The 19,505-nt window shown below is 44.1% G+C and overlaps 1 protein-coding gene across 5 annotated transcripts in view; it reads right to left on the bottom strand.

Moving 5' to 3' along the window:
• The window catches only part of MYRIP (myosin VIIA and Rab interacting protein), a 448,068-nt gene that overhangs the window by 86,509 nt on the left and 342,054 nt on the right, over positions 1 to 19,505 (bottom strand). For all 5 annotated transcript variants that reach the window (XM_063602745.1, XM_063602744.1, XM_034956167.4 and 2 more), the window contains 4 exons: positions 11,585 to 11,665; positions 7,462 to 7,559; positions 7,166 to 7,246; positions 4,312 to 4,455 (listed from right to left, as the gene is read on the bottom strand). In XM_063602745.1, coding sequence (XP_063458815.1) covers positions 4,312 to 4,455; positions 7,166 to 7,246; positions 7,462 to 7,559; positions 11,585 to 11,665 — 404 coding nt within the window. The remainder of the gene's footprint in view (positions 1 to 4,311; positions 4,456 to 7,165; positions 7,247 to 7,461; positions 7,560 to 11,584; positions 11,666 to 19,505) is intronic.

Genomic DNA, 19,505 nt, shown 5'->3' with positions numbered 1-19,505 from the left:
ATATACCTCTTCCTTCCTGATATTGTTGACAAAAGTATGCTGTTTACATATTGAAAATCATGGGATGGTGTGAACTCACAGGGAGAGGACAGGAGGGAGCCTCCTTGATCAAATGTCTAAGATAAAAATGAAGATTGCAGTAACAAAGAGCCAGCTGATAACCTTGTTCCTCCTGTAAGGTGCCTGCACCCCTGCCAGGCATATGATCTGGGTGGTTACACTGTTAAGCCAGGAGAGGTGCTCACCCAAGGGTATGTGTCAGTATCCTTGATGGTGCTTTCCCAAACTACAGCCACACGGTTCTCTCCCAACTCCTTCCCTAAAAGGTAGATTCAAGCCGGGGGAAGGTGGACATATCTTGTGAAGTGTTGAATATGGAAATTCAAAACATATGTTACATTCAGGGAGGGGCTTCCATTAGGCCCTATTTTTATATAAAAATCTAGAAATAAATAATATTCCTCTATTTGCTTCAAAGAAACAAAGAAATGCTTAAGTTCTCTTTACATTGATGTCAAAGCATAGCCATGAGTTATGCTGTGCAGGAGGCAGGTGTTTGGCAAGACAGATTTTTTTCTGACAAAACAAATAAAATTCTGAGAGGTATTTGTTTTAGTAAACCAAAGGGAAATCCTGTGAGACTCTGGCTTGTGCCTCTAAATGTCTTCCTCAGTGAAAACAGCCCGTGGTCATGCCTGTGTCCTGGGTGGACTGAGTTCGTTCCAGTGAGCTGATGAGCCAGGCGGGAGATTCCCCTTGGGAAGGGTCATGGTTGTTTATTTGAAGCTGCTTTCAGCCAGTACTTGGCCGAGGAGTGTGGATGAATGAAACGCCTCTGTTGTCCTGCTGCTGAAACGGGAACACTATTGGCTGTCATCACTGTTGTGCCCACTGTTTTGGCTTATGATACAAGAGCCCACTGTCCTACATCTCTAATGATACACAGAGCATCTCTGGTCTCTAGGAGGTGGGAGGGACACTACTTCCAGCTTTAACCATATGCATGACAAGGAGATCCAGTGACCATCTGGTGGGGAAGCAGGCATTCCATCTCTGGAGCTTCCCAAGGAAACAGGAGACAATGGAGTGCAGGAAATGCTCAGAACCAGGAAACCTGCAACCACTTAGTTCCAGTGGCTTGGGGTAGCTAGGATTCCGTTTATTCCTTTGTAAAATGGGGATAATGCAGGGTGCTCTCATGTGGAGCTAAGGAAACAATATGTGAAAGCCCGTTGCATATAAAATTTATATAAAGAAAAGGTATTGGTCCTGTGTTATTACTATAGATACCTGACCATCACTCCATTACTAACATTACTATTTAAGCGTTTTGTGATGACCCCCTTCCCATACCTCTCTGTTCACGGGATTTACATGAGAATTTTAGTTACTGTGCAGAACTGCAGTCACCTGATGCCAACAGGAAAAATCAGAAAAGGTCTGTTTCTGGGGGGTGAGGTCTCTTTAGTGCAAGGGAAAATGAGACAGGGTCAGAGAAAGAGCTTTCAGCTTCTGATAAAGGAAGAATGAGACAGCCCCAAGATGCAGTGAGTGGATGGAAATGTTCTAGTGGGTGAGTTGATATCTTAGAAGAGAAGCAAGCTGATGCCATCTGGCTGTGTGGGGGAAGGAAGGGGAGAGGGCACTGGTGAGGACCCACAGTGGGGTTGGGCTGGTGGCAGCAGGTGGTCTGGGAATTGGAGCAGGCAGATAAGTGATATGCCAACAGCTCTGCTCTCTGGGCCTGGAGCCTTGCTGACCAAAACACAGTGAAGTACAGCTCATAACTCACAGGGGATACCTTGAAGATACAGTCACCCTTATTTTGAAACGTGGAAATAAGGTAATAATAGAGCAATAGCTATGTCCACGTCGCATTTAGTCACCTGCCACTGTTGCCACTGTGCCCCTTACCCAATTTTCTAGCCACATAACCACTATTCTATTTCTTGAACATGCCAAGTTCCTTCCTGCTTAGAGCCTCCATGCATGCCATTCCCCCTGTAGCAGTGCCCTTCCTCTTACTGCTCCCAGACCTCTCATCTTTCAAGTCTTGGTTTCAGGTCATCTCCTAAAAATGGTTTTCCCTGACAGCTCCCTAACCAAGTGTCTACCTGTCCCCAGCACTCCCTCCCCTCTATCCCCTTGATGCCAATTACTGAAATATATACCCCTGTGTTTTTGTTGTTGTTATTTACTTGTTTATGGCATGTTTCACCATTAGATGGTGGAGTCTGCTGTATCTGCAGAGACCACTGTCTCTGTAGCACTAATATGGTCTGGCTGTGTCCCCACCCAAACCTTGTCTTGAATTGTAGCTTCCATAATTCCCACGTTGTGGGAGGGACCTGGTGGAAGGTAATTGAATCATGGGGGCGGGTCTTTCCCATATGAGATCTGATGGTTTTATAAGGGGGAGTTCCCCTGCACACGCTCTCTTGCCTGCCACTACTTAAGATGTGACTTTGCTCCTCCTTCACTTTCCACCATGATTGTGTGGCCTCCCCAGCCATGTGGAACCGTGAGTCAAACCTCTTTACTTTATAAATTACCCTCTATTGGGTATGTCTTTATTAGCAGCATGAGAACAAACTAATACAAGCACCTAGCACAGTGCCTTGCACATAGTGGAAGCTCAATAAAGACTGTGTTGGCCGCACAAGGAATCCTTGGAGCCATCCTTTAGGGCAGGTCTTATTATTTCCATTTTACAGACACGAAACTAAACAGTTGTTCAAGGTCTCATATCTAGTCAAGGGCAAGTCCAGAATCCTACCCCAGGAGTGGCAGAGACAGAGCCCAAGCTCTCTGTTCTTGCCTCTGACTCACTGACTCATGGTTGAGTCTGGGGTGCTGTGGGAATTTCTACTTTCTGGATCTCCCCAAGACTTGACACTTTGAATTTGCAGAAAATACTTCAGAAAGACCCCAAATGCAAGGTGATGTCATGCCTGCAGCCTGAGCCCAGGAACTGCAGCTCTGATTTTGTGACCAGTCTGAGTGACAGGCTATTTGAAGGGCTTTTGCTCCCCTGCTCCATCCAGTAGGATCCTTTTCCACTCTCTGCTGGAAAGGCCCCTTGTCTGAATTCCAAATCCATTTCTATTCTCAATCTTTCAACTCAGCACCCAATTATGAACTGTCTCCTATTACCTCTTTTTTACCAGCCTTACCCGTGTCCCCTCCTGCCTTGCTAACCAGATTATAAAGCTCTGGAGGGTGGGCATGGCGTCTTCTACTTGTTTGGTTCTCCTTGGTGCTGAGCATATGCATGACAGCAGCAGTAAAACAAGCTGACAGCATGTTGACAAGGAAAGGTTCTGCTGATAAATCAACGAAGTTTCATCTCTGATAAAGCCATAAAGATACTCCTTGTAACTGTTGTGCATCTGGCAGTTGGCGAGGACAAAGGAGTTTATGTAGGTGACCTATGCTGATCCCTTGTGGACTGCAAGTCGACCATGTGCTACTTTGCACACCCTTGTTTTAATCTGCTCATGCAGGGATGAATGCCACTAGACCCCTAGTGGGGATGGGGTAAGCCCCTGGCCTTGCCTTTCCCATGCCTGACTTTCCAGTTTTGAAGTGCACCTGTGTGCTGCCCTGTCCCAGACTGTGAGCACCTATATCTAGCAGAACCAGAGCCCTACTGGCCAGTCCCTCAGTTTCTTGCAGAACCTGCCCCACCCAGCTCCTTCCCCAGCACTTTGCATATCCTCAACTGGGCTTACTCAAACCAGTAACAAAGGATGTGACAGGCTCAGCAACTCTACTGCAGACAGGAACAGCACCAAACCCTTGGTTGTGGAAAGACCACTGAGCTCTGTGACTCAAGGTGACAGACAGAAAGGTTGGCTCCACACTGTGACTTCCTGTGTCCAGATGTGACCATTTTGGTGGTTGAAACAGCAGTGGTAATTTTCTCGCTGTCACTTTTCAGTTTCAGTAAAGCAAGCAATCTAGGTTATAAGAGTACACATGGTCCTTATAAAGCTATTTTCCCCCACTGGACTCAGTACAATTCTTTTCAGAATGAAAAAAAAAATGCAGCCTATCAGCATTTGTATTTTTCCTAAATTGGTCTCTGTGTAAAATCTATCTCTATAATTATCAATAGACCATTTGTGTTTTTCTCTCCTCTCTTACCCTTCCTGGCCCCCGACTCACACTCACTTTCTCTTTCAATTTCGCTCCCCATCCTTTTGAAATTTTTACCCTGGCCAGTGGCCACCTGATTCAACTACAGAGGGTTAAATGTGTGCCCCAGACCTGCACGTGTGGAGGGTAGACCAGCACTGCTTGGGGACTCACCCAGAGGGCAGCGGGAGCACGGTAGCCTCCAGGGGATGCAGAGGTCCCCTCATCTGCCACCTTTGTGCTGCAACTCTGGGGATGTGGCCATCCTGGCTCTTCTTCCACTTGCTGCTCACTTTTGCTCTTCTGTTTTCGTATAATCTGGGGAGGGGAGGACAAAAAAGGGGCAAGTTATTGGAGAGGCCTCCTGATGCTATGTGGAGTAACTGGGACCATCTTTGGAATTTTTTTCAGCCACTTATAAGCTTAATTTCAACAGAACACCAGGCTGTTTCAGATCTGCGCTATGAGAAACCAGCACAATTATAGCCTTGAGCATTCTAAGCATTTTACAGTTTACAAATAATCCTTTTATGATGTTAACAGCTTCTCTATTTATTAAGTGCCTAGCATGTGTCAGACCTCATGTTAGGTATTGTGTAGGCTTTACCTCACTTAATTCTGGAAGGTACATATTCTAATTCTTTCCATTTTATAGATGAGAAAACAGGCTCAGAGAGACTAAGTTATTGGATAAGGCTACACAGCTCATAAATGGTGGAGCTGGATCTCAAACCCAGAGCCTCTGGTTGTAAGTCCTGAATTTAGGAAGCATCTGGAAGCCCTATCAAGGGTGTAGACACCAAGAGTCACCAGAATGGCTCCAAATCCAGCTCGTTTGCACAGTCATTTGGATTTAGTGAGTCCATCCGTACCAAGGTCTCTGGGCTTTCAACTTCCTACAGGCAGGAAGCAGTCAAGAAATGTGCTAAGCCACCAAGATGGGCATATTCTCCAATGTTCCTTTAGGCCAGACAGGAGGATGAAAAGGAAGGCTGAGAGCCCAGAGAACAATCAACTGAGGTGCCATCTCCCATGGCAGGGTGGGGACCCAGCCATGTTGCCCAGCAGGATTTCAGAATTGCTGAGGACCAGTGACCGCCGGTGCCTCCCATTCTTCCCCTCTGCAGGTGGGTAGGGCCAGTGCTGCCTCCCTGTCCCTCTTCCAACATTGCATGTTGGGTATATGGGGGGAGATCATTTGTTTGCTTAGTTTACAGATCTCCAGCTAAAAGGGAGCTAAAATTGGATCAAATGTACTTGGAACTGTGATTGGATGAGACATTTGGGGGTCTTTGGGTGTGGTGAGTCTACTTGGCATACGGAAGGGATGTGAATTATCGTGACCAAAAGGGAAGACTGAAGTTTTTCAACACTTCCTGCATACGGCACTTTGTAGTGTGACTCTGCAGACCCTCCCAGTATAGGGAGAATCTACGTCCCAGCCCTTGGCTTTGGGCTCGATGTGTGACTTGCTCTGGCCAATGAGATGAGAGGAGGGAGTCAGTAACCATAAGCTAGGGCTAAGCCTTGGCCTTAACAAGTACTGTGTGCTTCCTCTTGCTGGCTTGTGCTCCTGTCATGGCCACAGGCAGCTGATGTGCCCTCAGTTGGGCCCCAGAGTGAACATGCTGCAGCTGACTTTGTCCCAACCCACAGCTTGAAGTGCAGCTACTGCAGATGTGTGAGCAATAAATAAATTGTGGTATAACAAAACATATATACAGATAGTCCTTGATTTAAGATTTTTGGACTTTACGATGGTGGGAAAGCGGTGTGTATTCAGTGCAGCATTCCATAAATTATATGAGCTAATAAACACTGTTATAAAATAGGCTTTGAGTTCGATGATTCTGCCCAGTTATAGGCTAATGCAAGTTCTGAGTACATTTACGATAGGCTAGGCTAAGCTATGATATATTAAGAGTAGGTTAGGTGTATTGAATGCATTTTGACTTATGATACTTTCAACTTAGGATGCGGTTACTATCTGGACTTAACCCCATCCACTGTAAGTTCAGGAGCATCTGTATTTGGTCTTTGTCCCCAGTTCCTGGCACAGTTTCAAAAACCTTTGCAATTATTTGAGTGATAGGAGTGTCTGTTACACTAACAAGGTGATTCAAGGTGAGGTCCTTAGATAACTTCAGGATGGGGGCAGGTTGCCAGAAAAACCAACTACAGTACATGATTAGAGGGCTGGGAGCAGAAAGACTAGAGAGTGCATTCAATCAGGTAATCAATCATTTAATCAATCGTGCCTACATACTGAAACCTGGCTAAAAACTCTGATACAACAAGGCACAGAAACCTTCCTTGTTGGTGCATACATCGATGTGTTGGGGGAGTGATGTTCACAGAGAGAGCATGGAAGCTCTGTACACCCTGTCCCCAGACCCTGCTGCTCTATGTATCTCTTCATCTGGCCGTTCACCTGTACCCTTTATATTAAACTGGTAATGGTAAGTAAAGCACTTTCCTGAGTTCTGTGAGTTCTAGCAAATAATTGAATTGAGGGTCCAGGGTCATGGAAACTCCCAAATTTGCAGCAGGCTAGGGAGAAGTGTGGTGGCTTTGGGATACCTGAAACTTGTGGCTGGTGTCTGAAGTAGGGGCAGTCTTGTGGGACTGGGCCCTTAACTTGTGGGGTCTGCACTAACTCCAGGAAGAAGTTAGTATCAGAATGGAATTTCACTTCTCAGTTGGTGTTGGAGAATTGGCTGTGGAAGACAGAAAGATCCTTGTCAAAAGCCACAGAGTTTTGGGGTGTTTGGTTTCTCAGAAGTAATTGACAGGTACACCATGCAAGGGACAGCGTAGGGCATGGAGCTAGCAGCAGTGACTGCAAAGCAAGCAAGCAGTGCGATGCATTCCCTCTGCATGGGTCCCCAGGGCACAAAAGTCTAAAGTGAGAAGGCACAGAAGATACAGTGCCAGAGACACTCCCCATGTTTCACCTGCTACTTGCCAGAGTCCCTGCACCAGGCCCAGCCAGGAAACTGCAGCCATCCCACTGCCAGGACCCACCTACCTTCTGCAGGATTGTCGTGGCCAGTTCCTCAGTTAGCTCCTCCTTGTGGTCCCGCAGGTAACTGGCCTCATTTTGCTTGTCCTGCGGAGGGAAGAGAATGGCTGTGTGCTGTGGGTGGATTTGGGGTGACTTGGCAGTCACTTTGCCGGGAGAGTCCTGACCACAAAAGCAGAGAGAGGGCCTTGCTCTAGTCAGAGCTGCTGGGACATTGATTTCCTGACAACCTGCACTTTCTCCTGGCAGCCAGGACCCCAACCCACACCTCCCCCCACAGAGAGGAGCAGGAGGGGCCCTACCAGGCTGTCCCCATATGCCTCTGCTTTGGAAATTGCTTCCTCAATGGCCTCTTCAGCCACCCGTAGGGCCACAGCCAAGGTGTCCATCACACTATGTCCTAGACAGGAAACAGAACAAAGAGCATTTCTAAAAGGGAATGATGAGTAAAACGATTGTTCAAGCTCTTCTGCTTAAATTCTTCAGGGGCTCTAGGATAAGTTCTAAGCTGTTTACCATGGCACACAAAGCCCTCGCCCTTCCCACCTGCCTCACACTGCCTCCCATGCATCATTCACATCCCGTGCCCCAGTTGCAACAAATTGTTTGATTCTTTCATGCCTGCAATCTCATTCCTCCTCCCTCCTAGACTCTTGTTCCATAACTGAGCTGGTTCCCACGGACCCCAAGGCTTGGCCCAAAAATTCCTCCTCTAACAAATCTTCTCAGATCCCTTCAGCCCCGCCCTTGGCTGGAGGTCTGTCCCAGGTTCTGGGCTTGCTTTCGTCATCCAGAAGGGCTCCATACCCCCGGCCCCTTCCCACAGGTCATTTTCACAGAGCAAGAATTGATCATATTCATTGTTGTATCCTAACATGAAGCACTGGTCTAAGCACACAGAATGGCTTAAAGGTGACTGAACAAAAGGGCTTCATATAAGGAAATAATGGTTCTTTATCTACTTCCTCAGATAAAGATTATGCTTTATTTTGTTCATATAATGTATATTGTGATGATGGGGAAAATGTTATTAAATGTACTAAGGACAATGGGCTGTGCATATGACTTAATGCAAATATAAACTCTATGGTATAATTTTTTGGACTATCAACCAGTATTAACAACACTGGCCAACCTCAGAGCTCAGCCACATGGCAGGCAACAAGCCCAGAGTTTCACATGATCACAGTTAATTCTGACAAAAATCCAGTGGTAAGTAGGTGCCATATAGGTACTATTTTACAGATGGTAAATTTGAAGCACAGAGTGGTTAAATAACTCACCCAAGGTACACAGCAAGACAATAAGAAGGCAAAGATTTGAATCCAGTTGGATTCCAATTCCTCTGAATTTGAATTTGGATTCCATTCCAAATTCCTTCTAATCCAAAGCCCTTGATTTTAACCACAAAACTGAGATGAATACAAGCTAACATGATTTAAAAATATAGTGCTACCATACTTTTAGTGAACTTTTTTTTTTTAAAGATATGGCAACAAATGAGAGAAAATAAAGGACTTCCCCAGGTGACAAAGTTCTTTTTGGAGCTAAGTGCTGGGAAAAGTTCTGTTTCCCTTGAGATCCTAGATTTTAGCTTCTTACTTGTGAGAATTTCTATCATCCTTCTCTTAGTTTTCCCCAGAAGTCCAAGTCACATCATGTGCAGGAATGTAGGTCAGCAAGGGCTAGGTACCTGGGTCTCCTTGTCCCCAATTTCAACCTCTTGTTTCCATTTATAATCTCCTACTCATATATTATTTAACACATGCAAATCTCCTGTAAGCTGTTGAAAATTCTTTGTGGAATGAGACAGGGTGTGAATATATCAATTCATTAATTACTCAATTAAAAAATAATTCAAGCTTCTTAGACTCTTAAGGACAAAAATGTAGACAGAAAGTATCATTTGGCAAACATAATAAAGTCTCTGAACAATCCACTTAAGGTCAAAGTGATCTAGCTAGCTGATGAGTATGTCACAAGCCAGCTATGACAGTCATGATAGAGCCACATAGGGGCAACCCAGCCCAGCACACCACCAGGTGGCACAGTCTTTCCAATGTTTTGATAACTAGAGCCTATGCGATATAAGTTGTCATCACACTAAGAGCTCCCTGGTGGTAGACACTGTATCTCCCCTCTCTCTTCTTCAAGATAGCCACCAATGTATTTTTCACAGAAAAGATCTACAAATTTTTGTTGAATCAAACAAATGTTTACTGAGTACCGTTGGTGTGCTAGGCTCTGTGATGGCCCCAGTGATAACCCGATGGACAAGCTGAGTCCATGCTCTCATGTACCTTCCAAGATATTGGGTGATTAGACACATAAGTAACCCCTAAGAGATATGCATAACTATCCGTGTGATAGAGATATCTGTGTGGACCCCTGGAAGGTAGGCACCTGGAGCTGTAACTAGGAAGGCTTTGGATGCTATGATTATAATTCTTGGATGAAAGTGATGTGGAACACTGGGTAAAAAGTGAAGGTTCAGGTCAGTGTTTCAGAGAGAAAGGTTGGCAAGGGTAGGAGGGAAGATTAAGAAGGCAAGGTGGCCAAAGTTCAGAAGACCAGCTAGATGGTGGGATGGTCAATGTGTCAACGTGGCTAGGCTATACTACCCAGTTATTTAATCAAACACTAGTCCAGGTGTTGCCGTGAAGGTATTCTTTAGATGTGGTTAACATCTACAGTCAGTTGACTTCATGTAAGGGTTGCCCTCCACAATGTGGGTGTGTCTCATTCAATCCACTGAAAGGCCTTAAGAGCAAAAACTGAAGTTTCCTAGAGGAGAAATTCAGCCTGAAGGCTGAAGCACCAACTCTTGCCTGAGTTTTCAACCTGCTGGCCTACCCTGTATGTTGGGGCTTGCCAGTCCCCTGAAAGGAATATATGTATGTGCATGTACATACATATATATTTAGTGTATTGGAGAACCTTGCTGATACAGATGGCCACTGAAATTAACACTAATCTGGAGAGTTTTGAGCAGAGAGGTATGCAGGATATGGGCTGTGGAATGGAAAGAAAAGTGTAAGATTGAAAACAGAGCTGACAGGTACTTGGGTAGCTGTGGGGAAATGAGGAGAGGGACTGAAGGAAACATATCTCTCACTGGTGGACCTCAGTGGCTAAAGAGCTTGACTAGGACAAGTTGGGGTTAAGAACCCTATAGGATCTTCAGGTGCTAATGGCCAAGCATTAGAAATCTGAGTGTAGAACTCTGGGATGAGATCAAGGCTGGGCATTTCCGGCTCAGCAGCAAATGGAGGTGCACTTGAGGTCATACAATGGTGTGTGGTAACCTATGGAGAAGCTGCAGGTAGTAAGGATAATACAGGACAGAATTTTCATGAGAAGTCATCTGTATTAGGGTTCTTCAGAGAAACAGAACCAATAGGATATATATAGATATAAAATAGGAGATCTATTATGGGAATTGGCTCATGTGATTAAGGAGGCCGAGAAGTTCCACGATATACTGTGTGCAAGCTGGAGACCCATAAGAGCAGTGGTATAATTCGGTCCAAATGTGAAGGGCTGTGGAATAGGGGAGCTGCTGGTTTAAGTCCTGAGTCTGAAGGCCCAAGAATCAGAAGCTCTGATGTCTGAGGGCAGGTGAAGATGGATGTCCCAGCTCCAGAAGAGGGAGAGTGAATTCACCCTTCCTCTGCCTTTTTGTTCTATCTGGGCTTTCAATGGATTGGATGACACCTACTCATACTGATGAGGGCGGATCTTCTTTTCTCAGTCTATGATTCAAATGCTGTTCTCTTCCAGAAATACCTTCACAGACAAACCCAGAAATAAGGTTTTACCAGCTATCTGGGCATCCCTCAGCCCAAGTCAAGTTGACACATAAAATTAACTATCACAGCCCCCAAAGAGAGAATAGAGAGTACAGATAAGCTGTGGAGGTCACAGGAGGAAGGCAACTGAGGGGGCACTGATTATCAATGTCCAGTACTTTAGACAAAGAATTGAAATGATAAAATTTTATTTGAAATTAGAAGTTTGTTTTGCTTTTAACCACTGCTCTAAGGGGACAATTATATTGGTATAAAAAAGTAAAAGTTAATCAGTAAATGACACATTCTTTAAAGGAATATTTTAATATGAGATGCACAAGTGAGTGGATTGATTGATATGTTCCAACTCCGGAAGAATATTTACTAGTTGACTGTAAAGTATCCATGGTTGGGTAACGAATGCTGTTCTCTTGGCCACATTTTGGATATACTCACCTATTTTGATGATGGATTCATACAATTGGCAATAATAAGTGACCCAGGGAGACTCACACACAGTAGTAGATAGTTGCATCTGGGGTAACAATGCACCTGGGGGACCCTGGCAGTACCTGTACCTGTAGGTGTTTCTATTACTCCAACTTCCCAGTAGCTGTAAACTCTTAAGCAACTTTACCTTCTGACTGCCTATAAAATGTTGAATCACTGCCAGAAATGCTTCCTTCATTCTCCAGGTTTGACTCAAAAAGGCTTCCTCCTGGCAGGGTAGGGGTGGGAGAAGAGAATGAATATGATTATCAAAGGTCTTCAGTGAACCCTGATGCACCGTGTCACTGAACTGGCAGACCACTATTACACACTTGGGTTGTTAGCCTTGCAAATAGGTTTAGGGACTCATGAGGTCCCACAATAATGCTAACAGTTTTGACCCATTGCTTTTTTCTTCTCACACTGATTCCTGGTGCAGCATTGCTGCCAACCCCAACCTTCTTCCCAAACCTTCTTTGCAGGCAATATGGAGTCAAAGACAGAACAAAAGACTAAAGTCTGAGAGATGTAAGGTCAATTCCTGGACCTGCAAATTACTAGTTGTGTGGCTTGGCATGGCTGCATCTAGAATTTATTCATTCATCCAGCAAATAGTCTATGAGCACCAGTAGGTGCCTGGCTTTGGCCTAGGTATTAGGGGTACACTGATGAGCAAAGCTAAACCTGCCCCCACCCCACCCTGACAAGCATGAGACTCTCATGTGGGAAATTCATTAATCAAATACTTATATAAATATATATATATATAAAATTATAGATAGGTTAAGTGCTTTGATGGGATGGTTCACAGCACAGTGAAAGTGTTCAGCAGGGAAGGTGGACCTAAGCAGTGAAGAATCAGCCAAGAGGTGTAGGGAGTGGGAGAACACACAAGGCACAGGAAGCAGCTTGCACAGAGACCAGTCCTGGGAGAAAAGGTGTATCTGAAGGCCTAAATGAGAGGCAGCGTGGCAGGGCTGCAGAGAGGAAAAGCAGCTCTGGTGAGGTGACCTGGGGACACAGGCCATGCAGTTCATGGTGACCACATCAGTGTTTGGATCTTTATCCCAACAGCCATGTGAAGCCCTTAAAGGTTTCACAGAGATGACCTGGTAAGATCTGTGCCTCTAAAAGTGCACTGTGGCTACTGTGTAGAGAATAGCTTAGAAGGGGGAGGTGAGTGTAGAGTGAGGAAGGGCAGGCAATGGAAGCCCTGAATGCAGCTCACTTTTTAAAGTTGACCTGCGGTGGGAAAGAGGATGGCAGGACAATGAGTGGAGGAAAATGCAGTCGAGGAGGGGTTTAGAAAACAGGAGAGACTTGGGTGTGTTTATAAATCCCAGTAAAGACAGAGATTGAATAAGCAAGAAGTGACCTTGAGACTTTTCTGGAAGGTGAGAGGGATAAGATGCAAGACCAAGGGGAGGGGGAGGCAACAGAGAAGGGAGACAGTGCTCCCTCTGCAGCTGCACACCGGGGCAAGTCTCTGCCTGGCATGCCCTGTAGGCCATAGGAAGGAAGATTTGAGGTTGCCTGCTGAGAGGATGGGGAGGGTCGTGGGAAACATAAGGACAGGGGAGATGTGAAAAAGTCTTTGGAAGACTGACCTCACCAGAGGACAATCCCTGGTTTTGCATAACTTTAAATCATCTAGTACAACACCTCTCTTTCTGTTTCCTTTTAAATTTGGAGGTGGGAGCATTGGTGTCATTTAGTATGATGTCATGTTTTTTCAAGGGCAGAAAGGGACTGAATTGTTCTGGAAAGCATGGGCTAAGCAGCTAGATGACATGAAGCCACTATTTTTCATGAGTTGGCGGAAACTCTAATTTCATGTGGCTCAGCATTTTTAAAAGATCACATTTGTCCAACAAATCCCAGATGAAGCAATAGACCTTTTCAAGAATCATGTCAAAATTAGATATAGAGGGGAGGGAGGAGCCAAGATGGTCGAATAGGAACAGCTCCGGTCTACAGCTCCCAGCGTGAGCGACGCAGAAGATGGGTGATTCCTGCATTTCCATTTGAGGTACCAGGTTCATCTCACTAGGGAGTGCCAGACAGTGGGCGCAGGTCAGTGGGTGCGCGCACCGTGCACGAACCGAAGCAGGGCGAGGCATTGCCTCACTCCGGAAGCGCAAGGGGTCAGGGAGTTCCCTTTCCTAGTCAAAGAAAGGGGTGACAGACGGCACCTGGAAAATCAGGTCACTCCCACCCGAATACTGCGCTTTTCCAACAGGCTTAAAAAACGGCGCACTAGGAGATTATATCCCACACATGGCTCGGAAGGTCCTACGCCCACGGAGTCTCGCTGATTGCTAGCACAGCAGTCTGAGATCAAACTGCAAGGCGGCAGGGAGGCTGGGGGAGGGGTGCCCGCCATTGCCCAGGCTTACTTAGGTAAACAAAGCAGCCAGGAAGCTCGAACTGGGTGGAGCCCACCACAGCTCAAGGAGGCCTGCCTGCCTCTGTAGGCTCCACCTCTGGGGGCAGGGCACAGACAAACAAAAAGACAGCAGTAACCTCTGCAGACTTAAATGTCCCTGTCTGACAGCTTTGAAGAGAGCAGTGGTACTCCCAGAACGCAGCTGGAGATCTGAAAATGGGCAGACTGCCTCCTCAAGTGCGTCCCTGACCCCTGATCCCCGAGCAGCCTAACTGGGAGGCACCCCCTAGTAGGGGCAGACTGACACCTCACACGGCTGGGTACTCCAACAGACCTGCAGCTGAGGGTCCTGTCTGTTAGAAGGAAAACTAACAAACAGAAAGGACATCCACACCAAAAACCCATCTGTACATCACCATCATCAAAGACCAAAAGTAGATAAAACCACAAAGGTGGGGAAAAAACAGAGCAGAAAAACTGGAAACTCTAAAAAGCAGAGCACCCCTCCTCCTCCAAAGGAACGCAGTTCCTCACCAGCAATGGAACAAAGCTGGATGGAGAATGACTTTGACGAGCTGAGAGAAGAAGGCTTCAGACGATCAGATTACTCCGAGCTACGGGAGGACATTCAAACCAAAGGCAAAGAAGTTGAAAACTTTGAAAAAAATTTAGAAGAATGTATAACTAGAATAACCAACACAGAGAAGTGCTTAAAGGAGCTGGTGGAGCTGAAAACCAAGGCTCGAGAACTACGTGAAGAATGCAGAAGCCTCAGGAGCCGATGCGATCAACTGGAAGAAAGGGTATCAGTGACGGAAGATGAAATGAATGAAATGAAGTGAGAAGGGAAGTTTAGAGAAAAAAGAATGAAAAGAAATGAGCAAAGCCTCCAAGAAATATGGGACTATGTGAAAACACCAAATCTATGTCTGATTGGTGTACCTGAAAATGACAGGGAGAATGGAACCAAGTTGGAAAACACTCTGCAGGATATTATCCAGGAGAACTTCCCCAATCTAGAAAGGCAGGCCAAGATTCAGATTCAGGAAATACAGAGAACGCCACAAAGATACTCCTCGAGAAGAGCAACTCCAAGACACATAATTGTCAGATTCACCAAAGTTGAAATGAAGGAAAAAATGTTAAGGGCAGCCAGAGAGAAAGGCTGGGTTACCCTCAAAGGGAAGCCCATCAGACTAACAGCGGATCTCTCGGCAGAAACTCTACAAGCCAGAAGAGAGTGGGGGCCAATATTCAACATTCTTAAAGAAAAGAATTTTCAATCCAGAATTTCATATCCAGCCAAACTAAGCTTCATAAGTGAAGGAGAAATAAAATATTTTACAGACAAGCAAATGCTGAGAGATTTTGTCACCACCAGGCCTGCCCTAAAAGAGCTCCTGAAGGAAGCACTAAACATGGAAAGGAACAACCGATACCAGCCATTGCAAAATCATGCCAAAATGTAAAGACCATCGAGACTAGGAAGAAACTGCATCAACTAACGAGCAAAATAACCAGCTAACATCATAATGACAGGATCAGATTCACATATAACAATATTAACTTTAAATGTAAATGGGCTAAATGCTCCAACTAAAAGACACAGACTGGCAAATTGGATAAAGAGTCAAGACCCATCAGTGTGCTGTATTCAGGAAACCCATCTCACGTGCAGAGACAAACATAGGCTCAAAATAAAGGGATGGAGGAAGATCTACCAAGCAAATGGAAAACAAAATAAGGCAGGGGTTGCAATGCTAGTCTCTGATAAAACAGACTTTAAACCAACAAAGATCAAAAGAGACAAAGAAGGCCGTTACATAAATGTAAAGGGATCAATTTAACAAGAAGAGCTAAGTATCCTAAATATATATGCACCCAATACAGGAGCACCCAGATTCATACAGCAAGTCCTGAGTGACCTACAAAGAGACTTAGACTCCCAAACAATAATAATGGGAGACTTTAACACCCCACTGTCAACATTAGACAGATCGAGACAGAAAGTCAACAAGGATACCCAGGAATTGAACTCAGCTCTGCACCAAGCGCACCTAAAGGACATCTACAGAATTCTCCACCCCAAATCAAAAGAATATACATTTGTTTCAGCACCACACCACACCTATTCCAAAATTGACCACATACTTGGAAGTAAAGCTCTCCTCAGCAAATGTAAAAGAACAGAAATTATAACAAACTCTCTCTCAGACCACAGTGCAATCAAACTAGAACTCAGGATTAAGAATCTCACTCAAAACCACTCAACTACATGGAAACTGAACAACTTGCTCCTGAATGACTACTGGGTACGTAACGAAATAAAGGCAGAAATAAAGATGTTCTTTGAAACCAACGAGAACAAAGACACGACATACCAGAATCTCTGGGATGCATTCAAAGCAGTGTGTAGAGGGAAATTTATAGCACTAAATGCCCACAAGAGAAAGCAGGAAAGATCCAAAATTGACACCCTAACATCACAATTAAAAGAACTAGAAAAGCAAGAGCAAACACATTCAAAAGCTAGCAGAAGGCAAGAAATAACTAAAATCAGAGCAGAACTGAAGGAAATAGAGACACAAAAAACCCTTCAAAAAATTAATGAATCCAGGAGCTCGTTTTTTGAAAGGATCAACAAAACTGATAAACCGCTAGCAAGACTAATAAAGAAAAAAGAGAGAAGAATCAAATAGACACAATAAAAAAATGATAAAGGGGATATCACCACCGATCCTACAGAAATACAAACTACCATCAGAGAATACTACAAACACCTCTATGCAAATAAACTAGAAAATCTAGAAGAAATGGATAAATTCCTCGACACAAACACTCTCCCAAGACTAAACCAGGAAGAAGTTGAATCTCTGAATAGACCAATAGCAGGATCTGAAATTGTGGCAATAATCAATAGCTTACCAACCAAAAACAGTCCAGGACCAGATGGATTCACAGCCGAATTCTACCAGAGGTACAAGGAGGAACTGGTACCATTCCTTCTGAAACTATTCCAATCAATAGAAAAAGAGGGAATCCTCCCTAACTCATTTTATGAGGCCAGCATCATCCTGATACCAAAGCCGGGCAGAGACACAACCAAAAAAGAGAATTTTAGACCAATATCCTTGATGAACATTGATGCAAAAATCCTCAATAAAATACTGGCAAACTGAATCCAGCAGCACATCAAAAAGCTTATCCACCATGATCAAGTGGGCTTCATTCCTGGGATGCAAGGCTGGTTCAATATACGCAAATCAATAAATGTAATCCAGCATATAAACAGAACCAAAGACAAAAACCACATGATTATCTCAATAGATGCAGAAAAGGCCTTTGACAAAATTCAACAACCCTTCATACTAAAAACTCTCAATAAATTAGGTATGGATGGGACGTATTTCAAAATAATAAGAGCTACCTATGACAAACCCACAGCCAATGTCATACTGAATGGGCAAAAACTGGAAGCATTCCCTTTGAAAACTGGCACAAGACAGGGATGCCCTCTCTCACCACTCCTATTCAACATAGTGTTGGAAGTTCTGGCCAGGGCAATTAGGCAGGAGAAGGAAATAAAGGGTATTCAATTAGGAAAAGAGGAAGTCAAATTGTCCCTGTTTGCAGTGACATGATTGTATATCTAGAAAACCCCATTGTCTCAGCCCAAAATCTCCTTAAGCTGATAAGCAACTTCAGCAAAGTCTTCAGGATACAAAATCAATGTACAAAAATCACAAGCATTCTTATACACCAACAACAGACGAACAGAGAGCCAAATCATGAGTGAACTCCCATTCACAATTGCTTCAAAGAGAATAAAATACCTAGGAATCCAACTTACAAGGGATGTGAAGGACCTCTTCAAGGAGAACTACAAACCACTGCTCAAGGAAATAAAAGAGGATACAAACAAATGGAAGAACATTCCATGCTCATGGGTAGGAAGAATCAATATCGTGAAAATGGCCATACTGCCCAAGGTAATTTACAGATTCAATGCCATCCCCATCAAGCTACCAATGACTTTCTTCACAGAATTGGAAAAAACTACTTTAAAGTTCATATGGAATCAAAAAAGAGCCCGCATCGCCAAGTCAATCCTAAGCCAAAAGAACAAAGCTGGAGGCATCACACTACCTGACTTCAAACTATACTACAAGGCTACAGTAACCAAAACAGCATGGTACTGGTACCAAAACAGAGATATAGATCAATGGAACAGAACAGAGCCCTCAGAAATAACGCCGCATATCTACAACTATCTGATCTTCCACAAACCTGAGAAAAACAAGCAATAGGGAAAGGATTCCCTATTTAATAAATGGTGCTGGGAAAACTGGCTAGCCATATGTAGAAAGCTGAAACTGGATCCCTTCCTTACACCTTATACCAAAATTAATTCAAGATGGATTAAAGACTTAAACGTTAGACCTAAAACCATAAAAACCCTAGAAGAAAACCTAGGCATTACCATTCAGGACATAGGCATGGGCAAGGACTTCATGTCTAAAACACCAAAAGCAATGGCAACAAAAGACAAAATTGACAAATGGGATCTCATTAAACTAAAGAGCTTCTGCACAGCAAAAGAAACTACCATCAGAGTGAACAGGCAACCTACAAAATGGGAGAAAATTTTTGCAACCTACTCATCTGACAAAGGGCTAATATCCAGAATCTACAATGAACTCAAACAAATTTACAAGAAAAAAACAAACAACCCCATCAAAAAGTGGGCAAAGGACATGAACAGACACTTCTCAAAAGAAGACATTTATGCAGCCAAAAAACACATGAAAAAATGCTCACCATCACTGGCCATCAGAGAAATGCAAATCAAAACCACAGTGAGATACCATCTCACACCAGTTAGAATGGCAATCATTAAAAAGTCAGGAAACAACAGGTGCTGGAGAGGATGTGGAGAAATAGGAACACTTTTACACTGTTGGTGGGACTGTAAACTAGTTCAACCATTGTGGAAGTCAGTGTGGCAATTCCTCAGGGATCTAGAACTAGAAATACCATTTGACCCAGCCATCCCATTACTGGGTATATACCCAATGGACTATAAATCATGTTGCTATAAAGACACATGCACACGCATGTTTATTGCGGCACTATTCACAATAGCAAAGATTTGGAACCAACCCAAATGTCCAACAATGATAGACTGGATTAAGAAAATGTGGCACATATACACCATGGAATACTATGCAGCCATAAAAAAGGATGAGTTCATGTCCTTTGTAGGGACATGGATGAAATTGGAAATCATCATTCTCAGTAAACTATCACAAGAACAAAAAACCAAACACCACATATTCTCACTCATAGGTGGGAATTGAACAATGAGAACACATGGACACAGGAAGGGGAACATCACACTCTTGGGACTGTTGTGGGGTGGGGGGAGGGGGAGGGATAGCATTAGGAGATATACCTAATGCTAGATGACAAGTTAGTGGGTGCAGTGCACCAGCATGGCACATGTATACATATGTAACTAACCTGCACATTGTGCACATGTACCCTAAAACTTAAAGTATAATAATAATAAAAAAATAATAAAAATAAAAACAAAATTAGATATAGAATGATAATAAAGGCAAGGTTTATTTTTCCCATTTATTTATCTAACACTAAATAAAAGCATGTATTATTTATCCAATTG

Source organism: Pan paniscus, chromosome 2, assembly GCF_029289425.2.
Source record: "Pan paniscus chromosome 2, NHGRI_mPanPan1-v2.0_pri, whole genome shotgun sequence".
NCBI classification, from domain to species: Eukaryota; Metazoa; Chordata; class Mammalia; order Primates; family Hominidae; genus Pan; species Pan paniscus.
This window is presented reverse-complemented; position numbering and strand designations above follow the sequence as displayed.